This window comes from Tachyglossus aculeatus, chromosome 2 (genome assembly GCF_015852505.1).
Source record: "Tachyglossus aculeatus isolate mTacAcu1 chromosome 2, mTacAcu1.pri, whole genome shotgun sequence".
Lineage (NCBI taxonomy): Eukaryota > Metazoa > Chordata > Mammalia > Monotremata > Tachyglossidae > Tachyglossus > Tachyglossus aculeatus.
The window spans coordinates 91704637-91722138 of record NC_052067.1 but is presented as its reverse complement, the minus strand read 5'-3'; the positions used below and the strand labels follow the sequence as shown (position 1 = coordinate 91722138).

At 43.8% G+C, this 17502-nt stretch overlaps 1 protein-coding gene across 3 annotated transcripts in view; it reads left to right on the top strand.

The window, feature by feature from the left end:
* TRMT11 (tRNA methyltransferase 11 homolog) overlaps nt 1-17502 on the top strand; it is a 71623-nt gene that overhangs the window by 13233 nt on the left and 40888 nt on the right. The window contains exons 2-7 of one of the 3 annotated variants that reach the window (XM_038770155.1): nt 1489-1554; nt 6642-6715; nt 8225-8306; nt 8398-8490; nt 8622-8756; nt 10907-11063. In XM_038770155.1, the coding sequence (XP_038626083.1) occupies nt 6693-6715; nt 8225-8306; nt 8398-8490; nt 8622-8756; nt 10907-11063 (490 nt within the window). In that variant the 5' untranslated portion in view covers nt 1489-1554; nt 6642-6692. Of the gene's footprint in view, nt 1-1488; nt 1555-6639; nt 6716-8224; nt 8307-8397; nt 8491-8621; nt 8757-10906; nt 11064-17502 lie in introns of those variants that run through there. The other 2 variants (XM_038770153.1, XM_038770154.1) reach the window with 2 other exon arrangements.

The following is a 17502-nucleotide window of genomic DNA, read 5'->3' as shown; positions in this document are numbered from 1 at the left end:
TCAATAAATACGATTGACGATAATAATAGATCGTTCGCTCCTGGTAGCAGGAATCATTTCTAGTAATTCTTTTGTACCCTTCCAAACACTCAGTTCCCTGTTCTGCCCAAAGTAAGCCAGCAATGGAATTTATTGAGCGCTTACTGTGTGTCAAGCGCTGTACTATGCATTTGGGAGAATACAGTATTACAGAGTTGGTTCTAAATAAGTTCTATTGATTGGCAGTGATGGTGTCTTTGCTGCCTAAGTGGAGGGAGAGGGTATTAGAGCCTTGCTGTTCCACGCTGAAAGGATTCTGAGTGTCGGATAAACCACCGAAGTATCACCCAAGCCTTTTAAAGCTTGATAATATTTGGCTAGAATAGGGCTGGAAAATGAGGCCCAAGTATGCAATTTTTCTGTCACAGATTTTTCCGTATAGATAGAATTTTAAAGTCAATGAGTAGTATTTATTGAGCACATTGTTCAGGGCACTGTACTAAGTGCTTGGGAGAGAAAGGTTCGATAGATGTGGCAGACCTAATCTTGCTCTCGGGAAGCTGCCAATCTAGCTGAGGTTTAAAGTGATGTCCATCCTCTCTCCCTCTGGTCGGCAAAGAAATAGGGAGTGCTAAACTTTTTACCAGCGGCGAAAAAACACACCCCACTTCCTCCTGTACATACCCCAGATGGATAATAATAATCTTCATGTATCTATTAGCTCTGCTCTACAATGACTTTTACTGTAAAAAATGATTGAAATTGTATTTTTTCTTTGAGAAAGCATCCTTTAATTTCTTTTGTAGCTTAGGAATTAAAATTGTGATAGCCCCACTTATAAATACTTTTGATAGAATAACTATGATAATAATGATGCTCGTGATATTTTGTAATCACTTCTTATATGCCAAGCGCTGCACTAACTCTGTACTAAGATAATCAGGGCAGACATGGGGCTTACAGTTGAAGAGGGAGAACAGGTATTGTATCCTCATTTTGCAGATGGGGGAAACTGAGGCCCTAGGAAGTTGTGTCGTGCCCAAAGTCACAGAGCAGGTGACTGGTAGAGCCGGGATTAAAACTCAGGTCCCCTGCCTGACTCCAGACCTGCACTCTTTCCAATATGCCACGCTGCCTCTCTTCTACAAATATATTTAATTCAATTATAAATTCACTAAACCATCATCATCATCAATCGTATTTATTGAGCGCTTACTATGTGCAGAGCACTGTACTAAGTGCTTGGGAAGTACAAATTGGCAACATATAGAGACAGTCCCTACCCAACAGTGGGCTCACAGTCTAGAAGGGGGAGACGGAGAACAAAACCAAACATACTAACAAAATAAAATAAATAGAATAGATACGTACAAATAAAATAAATGAATAAATAGAGTAATAAATATGTACAAATATATGTACATATATACAGGTGCTGTGGGGAAGGGAAGGAGGAATGATATATAACTATAATGGAAAAAATTAATATTTCATATAATCTAATTACAGGAAATAAAGTCTTTACTTTCTCTTTTCGGAGGTCGATTCAGTAGCCACCAGGAAATACATGGAAAGGTAAGTTGAGAATTCAGCAAAATTGATTACATTCAGTAATCATTTGATAGACTGTACTTCTTTTAGTTGCTTGTCAGTGATGGTGCTATTGAATTTTGGTGCTTTTTACCCTGCAGGGCTCTGCGCTTTGACTAGAGCGTCCCAGTTTTTCTGTCTAGCTCTGTGAGTTGCAAACGTAGGTTTTGTGTGTTAGTCATATCAGGGCGCAGTGTGAAACTCCAGCCCACACAAACTCTTGAATTTGATTTTTTCTTAATGTTATTTTTAGTCAGTCATATTTATTGAGCACTTATTGTGTGTGGAACACTGTACTAAGCACTTTGGAGAGTACAGTATAAAAATGTAACAGACACATTCCCTGCCCACAGTGAGCTTACAGTCTATGTGCCGGTCACTGTCCTGAGCACTGGGGTAGAAACAAGCTAATCAGGTTGACAGAGGAGGGAACCAAGGAACAGAGGAGTGAAGTGACTCGCCCAGGGTCACACAGCAGACAAGTGTGTAGGAGGAGCAGCATGGCTCAGTGGGAAGAGCGTGGGCTTTGGAGTCAGAGGTCATGGGTTCAAATCCCGGCTCCGCCAATTGTCAGCTGTGTGACTTTGGGCAAGTCACAACTTCTCTGGGCCTTAGTTCCCTCATCTGTAAAATGGGGATTAAGACTGTGAGCCCCATGTGGGACAACCTGATCACCTTGTAACCTCCCCAGCGCTTAGAACAGTGCTTTGCACATAGTAAGCGCTTAATAAATGCCATTATTATTATTATTATCATTTAAGTGGCAAAGCCGGGACTAGGACCCAGGTCCTTCTGACCGTGGCATAGCTTGAGCCACAGATGGGTTCTGTTAGGGCTGATGTACGAAGAAACGCTTAGATTTCTGCACTTTGAAGGTACTTCCCAGCCTCATTTAACAAACTGTACCCTGCAGAAGTTGGAGTTTCTGGAGGTTAATAGCATTTGATACAGTAGAGTAGCAAGGGCATAAAGCAATCTGACTCAGAAGCATCGTAGCCCAGTGGAAAGAGGACCTGGGTACTAATCCCATCCCTGCCGCTGCTGACCTTGGGCAAGGCACTTCACTTCTGGGCCTCAGTTTCCTCATTCTGTACCCACTCCCTTGGAAAACTCGTTTGCTCCCATGAATGACTTCAGCTATCACCTCTTTGTGGACGATATCCAAATCTACATCTCCAGCCCCGGTCTGTCGCCTTCTCTGCAGTCTTGTATTTCTTCCTGCCTTCAGCTCTGCCACTTGTCAGCTGTGTGACCTTGGGCAAGTCATTTAACTTCACTATGCCTCAGTTCCCTCATCTGTAAAATGGGGATGAAGACTGTGAGCCCCAGGTGGGACAACCTGATTACCTTGTATCTACCCCAGCGCTTAGAACAGTGCTCTGCACATAGCAAGCACTTAACAAATGCCATAATTATGATTATTATTATTATTATTCAGGACATCTCTACCTTGATGTCCCACTGACACCTCAAACTTACTCCCAAAACAGAACTCCTCCTCTTCCTAGTCAAACCCCGTCCTCCCCTTGACTTTCTCATCACCATCATTCATTCATATTTATTGAGCACTTACTGTGTGCAGAGCACTGTACTAAGCACTTACCTCCCTGCCCCACAAGCCCGTGACCTTGGTGTTGCCCTCGACTCGTCTCCCTCATTCAACCCGCATATTCAGACTGTCACCAGGTCGTCGGTTCGACCTTCACATCATCGCTCAAACCCTCCTCTTCCTCCCGATCCAGATTGCCACCATGTTATTCCAAGCACTCATCCTAGCCCACCTTGGTTGCTGACCTCCCTCCTTTCTCTCCCCATTTGATTCAGTCACTCAACTGAATCGTATTTGTTGAGTTCTCAGTTCATACTTCATTTTGCTCATTTTTCTACAAAACCTTTCAGTCCGTGTTTCTCCACTTCTTAAGAACCTTCTTTGGTTGCCCGTCCACCTCTGCATCCAACAGAAATTCCTCACCATCGGCTTTAAAGCACTCAATCACCCTATGCCCTCCAACCATACCTCTCTGATTTTCTCCTGCAACCCAGCCAGCTTCTCTAATGCCAACCAAACACTGTATTTCTATCTCGCCACCAAGCCCTCGTCAATGTCCTGCCTTTGTCCTGGAGCTCCCACCCCCTTCCTATCCAACAGACGATCACTCTCCCCACCCTAAGCCTTACCAAAAGCACACCTCCCTCAGGAAGCCTTCCCTGGCTAATCCTTCTCTTCCTCTCCTCCCTCTCCCTTCTGTATCAGCCCTGCACTTGGATTTTCTCTCCTCCCTCAACCCCACAGCACTTACATCCCTAACCATAATTTGTTGATTTATATTAACGTCTGTCTTCCCCCCCAGACTGTAACCTCGTTGTGGGCGGGAGTCCTATCTGCCAACTTTTATGCTATACTCTCCCAAGTGCTTAGTACAGTGTTCCGCACACAGTAAGCATTCGGTAAATACGATCGATTGACTGAATGATGCTTTGCATGATTGGGATTCTGTCTGACCTGATTATCTTACATTTACTCCAGGGCTTAGTTCAGTGGTTGGCACAGAGTAGTAGTATTATTACCACCATTACTGGACTGCAACATATAGATCCTGCAACTTAACTGCATTAATACAATAAAATAGCAATGAGTAATAATAATAAGAAGAAAAATTATGATACTTGTTAAGCGCTTACTCTGTGCCAAGCACTGTTTTAAGCACTGGGGTAGATACAAGATCATCAGGTTGTCCCACGTGGGCTCACAGTCTTAATCCCCATTTTGCAGATGAGGCAACTGAGGCACAGAGAAGTTAACTGGCTTGCCCAGTGTCACACAGCAGACAAATGGCAGAGCCGGTATGAGAACCCACATCCTCTGACCCCCAAGCCCGTGCTCTTTACACTAAGCCACACTGCTTCTCGAGTAGCAAGAGTGTGAAGGATTCATTTACTGGTGATCATAGCAATAATATGGGAATTTGTAAAGAAAATTGCCAGTCGTAGTGCCCTCTTCAAATCGAGAAAGCAGCTCAGAATCTTTTCCTGATGGACAAAGAAAAATAAATATGCAAAACAAATACAAATTTAAAGAAGTCTTGTTTTCAAGATGATATCCATAGGAAGTGGAGGGAGAAATAAGTAACATATATACCTGTTTTGAGTAGAAGTCTTCTAAATTCCTTAGATAGGACTACAGTAGCTTCCATGGCCAGTTCTTAATATCAGGCCCTGATATTTTAATTTGCTCTTCACAGAACCGTGCAATTTCTAGTTGAGTGATGAAAAAGTTTTTTTGTTAATTAAAATTGCTGCCTTTTTGCTAAATTAAATTTCTGCTTTAAATTCCCCGGTTTAGAACAACTTTTCAGATAATCTACTCTTGGCACTCAATGAGTTATTTCCATTTTTTTTTTCCTTTTTCTCGTCCATTTCTTTTCATTGTTATTAATTCTGAAGAAAATGGTGCCCTCTTCTGTTGCTCTAATGTCGTTTTCAGGAATCCCCATTACTGATATAGGAACCTGGACTGCAGGTTTGGGATTCTCACTTCCGATGTGTAATCTGTTAAGGAAAGGGGACAGTTTTGAGTTGAGTAATTTATCAGTACCATAATGCAGTCCAAACACTAGACGTTGATAGTGAAGAGACTGTGAGCCCGTTGATGGGTAGGGACCGTCTCTATATGTCGCTGATTTGTCCTCTCCCAAGTGCTTAGTACAGTGCTCTGCACACAGTAAGCGCTCAATAAATATGATTGAATGAATGAATGAATCTAGTAGTTTATCAGGTATTTTAAAAACAGTAGTCATTCTGGAAGGAACGATTAGGAAATGGCAAAGCACATTAAGCAGCATGGCCTAGTGAGTAGAGCAAGGGCCTGAGAGTCAAGAGGACCTGGGTTCTAATCCTGGCTCTGCCACTTGTCTGCTGCAGGATCTTGGACAAGTCACTTGACTTCTCCATGCCTCAGTGACCTCATCTGTAAAATGGGGATTGGAAGCATGAGTCCCATGTGGGACAGAGACCATGTCCAACCTGATTTATTTATCCACCCCAGCGCTTAGTACAGTGCCTGGCATAAAGTAAGTGCCTAACAAGTACCATCATTATTATTATATCTACTTCAGCACTTAGAACAGTGCTTGGCACATAGTAAGTGCTTAGCAAGTACCATAATAATAATAATAATATTGACGATGATATTTGTTCAGCACTTACTATGTGCCAAGCACTGTTCTAATCAATCAGTCAATCAATCAATCGTATTGAGTCCTTACTGTGTGCAGAGCACTGTTCTAAGCGCTTGGGAAGTACAAGTTGGCAACACATAGAGACAGTCCCTACCCCGCAGTGGGCTCACAGTCTAGAAGGGGGAGACAGAGAACAAAACCAAACATATTAACAAAATAAAATAAATAAAATATATATGTACAAGTAAAATAAATAGAGTAATAAATATGTACAAACATATATACAAAGTTCTAAGCACTGGGGTAGATACAAAGTTATCAGGTCATCCCACGTGGGGCTCACAATCTCAATCCCCATTTTACAGATGAGGTAACTGAGGCACAGAGAAGTTAAGGGACAAGTGGAGGAGTCAGGATTAGAACCCACAACCTCTGACTCCCAAGCCCATGCTCTTTCCACTAAACCACATTGCTTAACCAAGGACTGGTGATTGTTAGGATAGAAGTTTATGAACTTTTTGAATTTTTTGAATTTTTTAACCTCCAGGGCAAGGTATCAGACCCATCTTTCTAATGGAAATTATGTTTAAAGGTGTCCATGAAAGCTATTTACAAAATTTTCCTTAAAGTTGTTGGATGTGCTGCTCTTAAAGTGTATCATTTATTGGGTCAATTTAAAAAAGGTTAAATAAGGCGTAGTATAATATTTTCTTGGGACAGGTCAAATGGTAACATGATTCTAATATTTTCTCCGGGAAAAGTGGTCTGTTGTCCGGAAAAGTGACTTCTGGCTCTAGGCTTTTATGGAAATGATATAAGGGATGTCACTCCCCAGTTGCTTTGGGAAGGCGTGCATCTGTGGCCTGCTGATTGTTTTTCTTTTTTCTTTTTCAGTCTCCATTTTGGATTATTAATATTCCCTCTGAAGATATTGCCAGAAACCTGATGAAAAGGACAGTATGTGCAAAGTAAGCTTGATCATCGAAGTGATAGTTTGGGAAGCCCCGTGGGTTCCCTGCACAATCTGGGTTCATCAAAGGAAATTTTTTTTGACCTGAACACCCTGTAACTATTCTTTCGATTTTATGTTCGTGAATCAGTTAATAGCATTTCTAGAGCACTGAACTAAGTGTTTGAAATGATTGTGTCAGCCTCAGATGTGATCCCAGTCCTCTCAGAATTTAGCTTTCGAGCGAGTGGTGTTATTGTCTAGTCATCTTATTGTACGTGTTATTCAGTTTTAGCATTATGCAGAGGATTTATGCCGTTGCCTCTTAAGTGGACCTGGTTAAGAATTGCCCACGTCTTGCCTCTGGCCTAGAACGCCCTCCCACCTGAAATCCGACGGACAATTACTGTCCCCTCTTCAAAGCCTTATTGAAATCTCCTCCAAGAGGCCTTCCCTGACTAAGCCTTCCTTTCCTCTTCTCCCACTCCCTTTTGCGTCGCCCTGACTTGCTCCTTTAATTCATCCGCGCTCCCAGCCCCAAAGCACTTATGGATATATCTGTGATTTATTTCTATTAATGTTTGTCTCCCCCTCTACACTGTCAGCTCGTTGTGGGCAGGGAATGTGACTGTTCATTGTTATAGTGTGCTCTCCCAAGCGCTTAGTATGATGCTTTGCACACAGTATGCCCTCAATAAATGAATGAGTGTTGCAAAATGAAACACAAGATCATAAAAAAAAACATTCCTGGTTCGACTGCCATGCAGCATCGGGGCCCGAGGGGATGCAGTGGGAGGAAACATGTAATGGCTGTCCTCCCGGTGAACCCTCCATCCTCTCGGTTTGGAGCGAGCGATTGAATTCTTCCTGATTGCCTTGTATCTACCTCAGCGCTTAGGACAGTGCTTGGTCTATTAACAAATACCACAATTGGTATTGTTATTATTACAACAGCAGTAGTAAGCCAGTATGGACCTCTGATCTGTGAATGTATCCACTCCCGATCCCGGATCTGTTGGTATTTCAGCCTGCCCGCCTTCCTGCTGTGAGAACTTCCACAATACTCACCAATGTGTACCTTCCTAAAGCCCCTTCCCCTAATCCCTCCACCATTTGGCTACCCTTTCCCGAGCCTTTCATCACACTTTTCCAAGACGTAGCAGGTGAAGTCTGGAGCAGAGGGTCGTGTGATGTGTCAGACTTTTAGCCGGAGTAGAGGACACTTCAGTCTGGAAGGATGAGCTGAGAGGAGCCCTGCTCGAAGTCTTCCAAACCACGAAGGGTAGGAGCTTGGTTGCTCAAATAATTATTCTTCTGCAAACCTCCAACGTGATGAGGAGGGACAGCCACTGAAGCTTGGAGGTAGTAGGCCCGAAACCGAAGGAAGCATCTTATCCAGAGGCCTTTAGGGAGAGAAAGAGGAACAAACCATTTAAAAAGCCAACTGAAAGACTTGTGAAATAAAATGGTGTGTCTTAGGTAGGGAATACTTCTTTCCTGAAGATAACATTAGTCATAAAATTTCCAGGTCTATATTTGAACTCTGGGGTCATGGAAAATCTCCAGAGGAGCTACACAACTCGCTGAAAAATTATCCAGTGGAAAAGATGGTATGTAGTGCGATTTGCTGTTATGTAAAAATGCCTGGACAAGCAGTAGGATTTCCCGAGACATTAACCAAAATGATCTGTTTTATTTTAGGCTCCATTTCTGCATTCAGACTCTACATATAAAATAAACATCCACACGTTCAATAAAACATTGTCACAAGAAGAAAAAGTCAAAAGGATAGATGTAAGTGACCTCTTTAAAAAATTATGTATTGTTTGGTCTGGTAATTACTGAATTGGTTTTCATCAGGGAGAGCCTTTTATCTTTTACGTCATCCTGGGGTGTTGGGTTTTTTTCTTCTTTTCTTTTTAAAGGAACTAGAATTTTTGCCATTTGAAGGCAAGGTGAATTTAAAGAAGCCACAGCATGTATTCTGTATTCTGGAAGATTATGGCTTGGATCCAAACACTGCACCAGAAAGGCCATTCAATATTTATTTTGGCAGATGGGTAAGTGATGTTTCTTCTGTACGTCTTTTCCTTTACCTCTTAGAAATAATTGCCAGCACTTTAAATTTGGCTCTTTTCGACAAAGAAAACTCCAACAGAAATGAATTACCAGAGCTAAGGAGTGGAGTGGAACTGTCTGTAGGACTATATTTTTGCAGGCAAAAACCCCAGGTACAAACTATCGCTTATTGGGCTATAGGGGAAATGGAAATAATAGGGTATAATAATAACAATGATGGCATTTGTTAAGTGCTTACTCTGTGCCAAGCACTGGGGTAGATACAAGGTGTTCAGGTTGTCTCACGTGAGGCTCACGGTCTTAATCCCCGTTTTATAGATGAGGGAACTGAGGCACAGAGAAGTTAAGTGACTTGCCCAAAGTCACACAGCTGATAGGTGGCGGAGCCGGGATTAGAACCCATGACCTCTGACTCCCTTTCCACTAAGCCACGCTGCTTCTCAAACTTTCTTAAGAAAAGTTTGGTGCCTGTTTTGGACCAAGAGAAGTTTTATTTTCGTAGAGTCTCTTCGGATTCCGAAGTTGTCCTTCTGGAAGGAACTGCTTGGAAATTCATTCCGTCGTTCTGTCATATTTATTGAGCACTTACTGTGTGCTGAGCACTGTACTAAGCGCTTGGAAAGTACAATTCGGCAGCAGGTAGAGACGATCCCTACCCAACAACGGGCTCACAGTCTAGATGGGGGAGACAGGCAACAAAACAAAGCAAGTAGATGGGTAAATTCTGTCCCTGGGGTAGGATAGAAAGCCAGGACGCATCCTCTCTGACTTTGTGTCCTCGGATAGATTGAGAGGGTGGAGGCCTGTAGCAGAGATTCCATTCCATTCCATTGAGAATGGAAAGAGCAGGGGCCTGGGAATCAGAAGGACCTGGGTACTAATCCCGGCTCAGCCACTCGTCCTTTGGGAGACCTTGAGCAAGTCACTTCACTTCTCTGAACCTCAGTTACTTCATCTGTAAAATGGGGATTAAGACTGAGCCCCACGTGGGGCATGGACTGTGTTCAACCTGATTAGCTCGTATCTACCCCAATGCTTATAATAATAATAATAATAATGTTGGTATTTGTTAAGCGCTTACTATGTGCAAAGCACTGTTCTAAGCACTGGGAGGAATGCAAGGAGATGAGGTTGTCCCATGTGGGGCTCACAGTCTTAATCCCCATTTTACAGATGAGGGAACTGAGGCCCAGAGAAGTGAAGTGACTTGCCCAAGGTCACACAGCAGACATGTGGGGGAGCCGGGATTCGAACCCATAACCTCTGACTCCCAAGCCCGCGCTCTTCCCACTGAGCCACACTGCTTCTACTAGTAAGCCTTTATTAATAATAATGGTAATACTAATGATGATGATGATGATGGTGTTTGTTAAGTGCTTACTATGTGCCAAGCACTGTGGTAGATACAGTGTAATCAGGTAGTCCCATGTGGGGCTCATAGTCTTAATCCCCATTTTACAGATGAGGTAACTGAGGCACAGAGAAGTTAAGTGGCTTGCCCAAGGTCACACAGCTTTAACAGATACCCTAAAAAAAGAGCCCCTCTCTGGGGTCTCCATCAGAAGATAGCAGTGCAACCAGAGGGAATAGGATAGATCATGGAGGAGTTACTCTTACTGTTTATTTCTGGGGAAGCAGAGGTCTTTTCACCCTGGGCTCTTGGAAACGTTTTTCATTAGGAGAGAATTGATAGAGAGAGAGGGAGGAAACTTTGCCCGTGGAAGATATCAAACCATTTAGACTAGTGTTGAATCCAGGTTAAACCCCAGGGTGAACTTTGGGTGAAAAGAGTCAGGGAAATTGAAGTGTCTCCAGGGATAGGTACCTAAGGAGTTTTCCCAAATGACCCCCATTATATTTCTTAAAGGAAAGAATGGAGAAACGGAAATTGAATAGACTCAAAGCATAAACTCTAAACTCCCTGTGGGCAGAGAACGCACCTGCAATTCTGTTGCATTGTACTCTCCGTAGCACTTAGTACAGTGCTCTGCGCATAGGAAGTGCTCAATAAATACCACTGATTGATTGATAAAGTCTTTGGGGGCAGAGGCCCAGTTACAGTGATTCTTAAATCACCTGTTTCCTTTCTGAGTTGCTCACTAGATTGAAAAAAAATATGTCTTTGATGCAGATTGCCGATGGACAGAGAGAGCTCATTGAGTCGTACAGTGTGAAAAAGAGACATTTTATTGGGAATACAAGTATGGATGCTGGTTTAGCCTTCATCATGACCAACCATGGCAGAGTGAAAGAAAATGATGTTGTCTTTGATCCGTTCGTTGGAACAGGTATTTGTCAGGGGCTAAGGTGTTGCTTAGGCTCCTGCAAAGTCAAGGTGACCCTTTTGTTAAAACACAGAGCTGCTAATGAATGGCAGGACTCTGAATCTTATTACTCTATTTATTTATTTATTTATTTATTTATTTTACTTGTACATATCTATTCTATTTATTTCATTTTGTTAGTATGTTTGGTTTTGTTCTCTGTCTCCCCCTTTTAGACTGTGAGCCCACTGTTGGGTAGGGACTGTCTCTATACATTGCCAACTTGTACTTCCCAAGTGCTTAGCACAGCTCTGCACACAGTAAGCCCTCAATAAATACAATTGATTGATTGATTGAATCGCCATTTCCCCACATTGGGGAGCCCAAACAGTAATAACTGTGGTATTTGTTAAACATTTACTATGTGCCAGGCACTGCACTAAGCGCTGGGGTACATACAGGCAAGTCCCTATCCCACATAGGGCTCACAGTTTCAATCCTCATTTTGCAGATGAGGTAACTGAGGCACAGAGAGGTGAATTGACTTTCCCTAGGTCACATAGCAGACGTGTGGCAGAGCTGGGACTAGAACCCAGGTCCTTTGGACTTCCAGGGCCGTGCTCTGTCCATAGGCTAAGCTGCTTCTCAGTAAGTGTAGTTCAGCAATGAGAAGCAGTGTGGCCTAGTGGAAAGAGGACTCAGAAGGTCCTGGGTTCTAGTCCCGGCTCCGCCGCTTGTCTGTTGTGTGACCTCGGGCAAGTCACTTCACTCCTATGTGCTTCATTTCCCTTGTGGTAATAAAATAATAATAATAATAATAATGGTACGTAAGTGCTTACTATGTGCCAAGCACTGTTCTAAGCACTGGGGTAGATACAAGGTAATCAGGTTGTCCCACGTGGGGCTCACCGTCTTAATCCCCATTTTACAGATGAGGTAACTGAGGCACAGAGAAGTGAAGTGACTTGCCCAAAGTCACACACCTGATGAGGCAGAGCGGGGATTAGAATCCATGACCTCTGACTCCCAAGCCCAGGCTCTTTCCACTAAGCCATGGTGCTTCTCATGTATAAATTGGGGATGAAGATTTGGGAGCCCCTTGTGGGATGTAGATTGGGTCCGGCCTGATTGACTTGTATAATAATAATAATGATGGCATTTGTTAAGCGCTTACTGTGCGTAGAGCACTGTTCTAAGTGCCTGGGAGGATACAAGGTGATCAGGTTGTCCCACGGGGGGCTCACAGTCTTAATCCCCATTTTACAGATGAGGTAACTGAGGCCTAGAGAAGTGAAGTGACTTGCCCAAAGTCACACAGCTGACAGTTGGTGGAGTGGGATTTGAACCCGCGACCTCTGACTCCCAAGCCCAAGCTCTGTCCACTGAGCCACGCTGCTTCTCGCTCATATCTACCCTAGCGCTGGGAAGCAGCGTGGCTGAGTGGAAAGAGCCCGGGCTTTGGAGTCAATCAATCAATCAATCATATTTATTGAGTGCTTACTGTGAGCAGAGCACTGTGCTAAGTGCTTGGGAAGTACAAGTTGGCAACATAAGAGTCAGAGGTCATGGGTTCCAATCCCGGCCCTGCCACTTCTCAGCTGTGTGACTTTGGGCAAGTCACTTTACTCCTCTGGGCCTCAGTTCCCTCATCTGTCAAATGGGGATGAAGACCCCACTCCTGGTACCTCCCTCCAAGGCCCTACTGAGAGCTCACCTCCTCCAGGAGGCCTTCCCAGACTGAGCCCCTTCCTTCCTCTCCCCCTCGTCCCCCTCTCCATCCCCCCATCTTACCTCCTTCCCTTCCCCACAGCACCTGTATATATGTATATACGTTTGTACATATTTATTACTCTATTTATTTATTTTACTTGTACCTATCTATTCTATTTTATTTTGTTAGTATGTTTGGTTTTGTTCTCTGTCTCCCCCTTTTAGACTGTGAGCCCACTGTTGGGTAGGGACTGTCTCTATATGTTGCCAATTTGTACTTCCCAAGCGCTTAGTACGGTGCTCTGCACACAGTAAGTGCTCAATAAATACGATTGATGATGATGATGTTGACTGGGAGCCCCCCGGGGGACAACCTGATCACCCTGTAACCTCCCCAGCGCTTAGAACAGTGCTCTGCACAGGGTAAGCGCTTAATAAATGCCATGATTATTATTATTACAGTGCCTGGCATAGTTAAGCATTTGCTAGGCCATTTAAAAAGACAAACAAAGGAACAAAAATCTAGCTGTGAGATGGTTTTTGCCTCCTGACCTCCCCAAAGGGTGAAGGTGAGAGGTTTCCTCTTCGGGTGCAGGGGGAGAGTTTCACCGGTAGGGGGCGTCTTCTCTTCACAAATCTCCATTATTAACATTTGTCCCAAATTGAAATTCCCTTAGGGCCTTGGCTAAGGAAAAAACCCTTTTTCACCAAGTAGGATTGGAACAGCAGTTAAAAGTACATCCCATCAAGCAACTGTCATCTGTTTCTTTCCAACCTAAGGTGTAATTAAAAGAGGACTCTGGGTTTAGGAAAGCCGTTGCTTAGGAAAATCACTGAACAGCAGCAGCACGGCATAATGGATAGAGCAAGAGAGTCAGAAGGTCATTTCTAATCCCCGCTCCGCCACTTTTTTTTTCCCTAATGGCATATATTAAGCGCTTACTATCCGCAAAGCACTGTTCTAAGCGCCGGGGTGGTTACAAGGTGATCAGGTTGTCCCACGGGGGGCTCACAGTCTTCATCCCCATTTTGCAGATGAGGTAACTGAGGCACAGAGAATAATAATAATAATGATGGCCTTTATTAAGTGCTTACTGTGTGTAAAGCACTGGTCTAAGTGCTGGGGAGGTTACCAGGTGATCAGGTTGTCCCATGGGGGGCTCACAGTTTTAATCCCCATTTTACAGATGAGGTAACTGAGGCACAGAGAATAATAATAATAATGATGGCATTTATTAAGTGCTTACTATGTGTAAAGCACTGTTCTAAGTGCTGGGGAGGTTACCAGGTGATCAGGTTGTCCCACGTGGGGCTCACAGTCTTAATCCCCATTTTACAGATGAGGTAACTGAGGCACAGAGAATAATAATAATAATAATAATAATGATGGCATTTATTAAGTGCTTACTATGCGTGAAGCACTGTTCTAAGTGCTGGGGAGGTTACCAGGTGATCAGGTTGTCCCACAGGGGGCTCACAGTCAATCCCCATTTTATAGATGAGGGAACTGAGAAGTGAAGTGACTTTCCCAAAGTCCCACAGCTGACAATTGGCGGAGCCGGGATTTGAACCCATGACCTCTGACTCCAAACCCCGTGCTCTTTCCACTGAGCCACACTGCACCTCTGCTGGGTGACCCTGGGCAAGCTACTTCACTTCTCTGGGCTCCAGTGACCTCACCTGTAAAATGGAGATTGAGACTGTGAGCCCCACATGGGACAGGGACCGTGTCCAACCCAATTTGCTGCTGCTGCTGCTAATAATAATAATAATAATAATAATGTTGGTATTTGTTAAGGGCTCACTATGTGCCAAGCACTGTTCTAAGCACTGCGATAAATACAGGGTAATCAGGTTGTCCCACGTGAGGCTCACAGTCTTCATCCTGATTTTACAGATGAGGTAACTGAGGCGCAGAGAAGTTAAGTGACTTGCCCAAGGTCACACAGCAGACACGTGGCAGAGCCGGGATAATGAGGCTGAGATAAGAAATCGAACCCAGGTCCTTCTGACTCCCTGAGCCATGTTCTATCCATTAAGCCACGCTGCTTCTCACCTCAGCGCTTAGGACAGTGTCTGGCACATAGTAGGTGCTTAACAGATGCCATAAATGTTATTATTACTTGAAATGGTAGACTAGAAAGAGGCACAGTTGCATAGACAGTAAAAATGGCAAGCACTTCATTCATGGAAGATCTTCCTCTATCCCCATATTTCAGTGACGCCAGCCAGGCCGCCTCAGCGTGGGGGTGAGGCTGGCGATCCCTGGGGGGGTGTGGCTGGACTCAGCGACTCCCTTAAGGAGCATTCATTCATTCAATTGTATTTATTGAGCGCTTACTGTGTGCATAGCACTGTACTAAGCGCCTGGGAAGAACAAGTTGGCAACATATAAAGACGGTCCCTTTCTGCACCTCTCCCTTCAGCCCAGGATGGGAGTTTGAGATCCTTTGGACTGGGCAGCTGTGATTTTTCTTCTCTTCTGACTGGGTTTAATGATGGCATTTATTAAGTGTTTACTGTGTGCCAAGCACTGTTCCAAGTGCTGCAGAGGTTACAAGGTGATCAGGTTATCCCACGAGGGGTTCACAATCTTAGTCCCCATTTTCCAGATGAGGTCACTGAGGCCCAGAGAAGTGAAGTGACTTGCCCAAAGTCACCCAGCTGACAATTGGCAGAACCGGGATTTGAACCCATGACCTCTGACTCCAAAGCCCGTGCCCTTTCCATTGAGCCACGCTGGTATTTGTGCCTAGGGAACACGTGTGAGGATGTGGCTCTTCAAATTGTTCATATCACCAGTCCAAGGTAAAATAGCAGGAGGATATAAACTAGACGGTAAATTCATCATAGGCAGGGAACATTTCTGCTAATTGCGTTGTATTATGCCCTCCCAGGCACCTAGTACAGTGCTCTGCACATAGTAAGTGCTCAAGAAAGACCGTCGATGGATGGATTGATTGATCTGCAAACTTGTACTTCCCAAGCGCTTAGTACAGTGCTCTGCACACAGTAAGCGCTCAATAAATACGATTGATTGATTGATTGATTGATATAGCATTCTCATCTGGGCCAGCAGATTGCTTTATGTGGTAGTGGCTCTATGAATTAAAACCACCAGCTGATTGGCTTGCACTCACATTTCCTCTACCCCTTGTCCACCTAGCATCCCTGCACTACACTCTACTCTTTTCTCCTCCCCTCCCTTATCATTCAGCTCCATTTCTATCGTTATCGAAAAATCATCAATGGTATTTACTGAGCGTTTACTACGTGTAGAGCACTGTACTAAACGCTTGGGAGAGTACAATACAACGGAGTTGGCAGCCACTTTCCCTGCCCACAACGAGCTTACACTCTAGAGGGGGAGACAGACATTAATATAAATCAATAATTTTTAATATATCTATAGATATGTACATATCTATAGACTGTGAGCCCGTTGTTGGGTAGGGACCATCTCTATAAGTTGCCAACTTGTACTTTCCAAGTGCTTAGTAAAATGCTCTGCACACAGTAAGCGCTCAGTAAATACGATTGATTGAATAAATGAATGAATGTACATAAATGCTGTGGGGTTGAGGGTGGGGCAAATATCAAATATCATATGTTGCCAACTTGTACTTCCCAAGCGCTTAGTACAGTGCTCTGCACACAGTAAGAGCTCAATAAATATGATTGAATGAATATGCCCAAAGGTCACAGATCCAAGTGTATCCTTCCCATTCACATCCCTCCCGAATCCCTCCCTAAAAGTTTGTAGCCCTGTTACTTCAGGGAATGGGAAGAAGAGACGGAGACCTTATATTATGCCTTCCCAGATGATTTAGTCTTAGCCTGGCCCAAGATGTCTTCAGGAACCTCCTGTCTCCCCAAGTGCAGTAAAAACCCCTTGCGTAAACCGAGCGGAAATGATGGAGAAATTAACTAATTTATTAGAGCTGTGAAATTCCGGCTTGCCACTAGCTTTGAGGTGCCGTTCTTTGTCTAAATGGGACAGTTGTTAGGGATAGATAGGGTATCTTCTAGCCTGGCAACCTCAATAATAATAATAATGGCATTTATTAAGCACTTACTATGTGCAAAGCACTGTTCTAAGTGCTGGGGCGGATACAAGGTGATCAGGTTGTCCCACCTGGGGCTCACAGTCTTAATTCCCATTTTACAGATGAGGTAATTGAGGCACAGAGAAGTTAAGTGACTTGCCCAAAGTCATACAGCTGAAAATCGGCCAGCTCTAATAATAATAATAATAATAATAATGGCATTTGTTAAGCGCTTACTATGTGCAGAGCACTGTTCTAAGCACTGGGGGGGATACAAGGTGATCAAGTTGTCCCACGTGGGGCTCACAGTCTTAATCCCCATTTTACAGCTGAGAGAACTGAGGCACAGGGAAGTTAAGTGACTTGCCCAAGGTCACACAGCGGACATGTGGCGGAGTCAGTACTCGAACCCATGACCTCTGACTCCAAAGCCCGTGCTCTTTCCAATGAGCCACACTGCTTCTCTAATGACCTAGAAGTTATAGAAAGAGACGTGGATGATGAGTCCCAGCTACATCTACTGAGTGTGGGGCTGTACTGTTTATTATTATTATTATTATTATTATTATTATTATTATTATTATTATTATACACATCCTTAGCCTCAGCTTTCTTGGAGTTTAGCTCCTCTTGGAGCCCATCTGACTTCTGAGCTCCCACCAGCTATAAGACTTCATATATCATCATCAATCGTATTTATTGAGCGC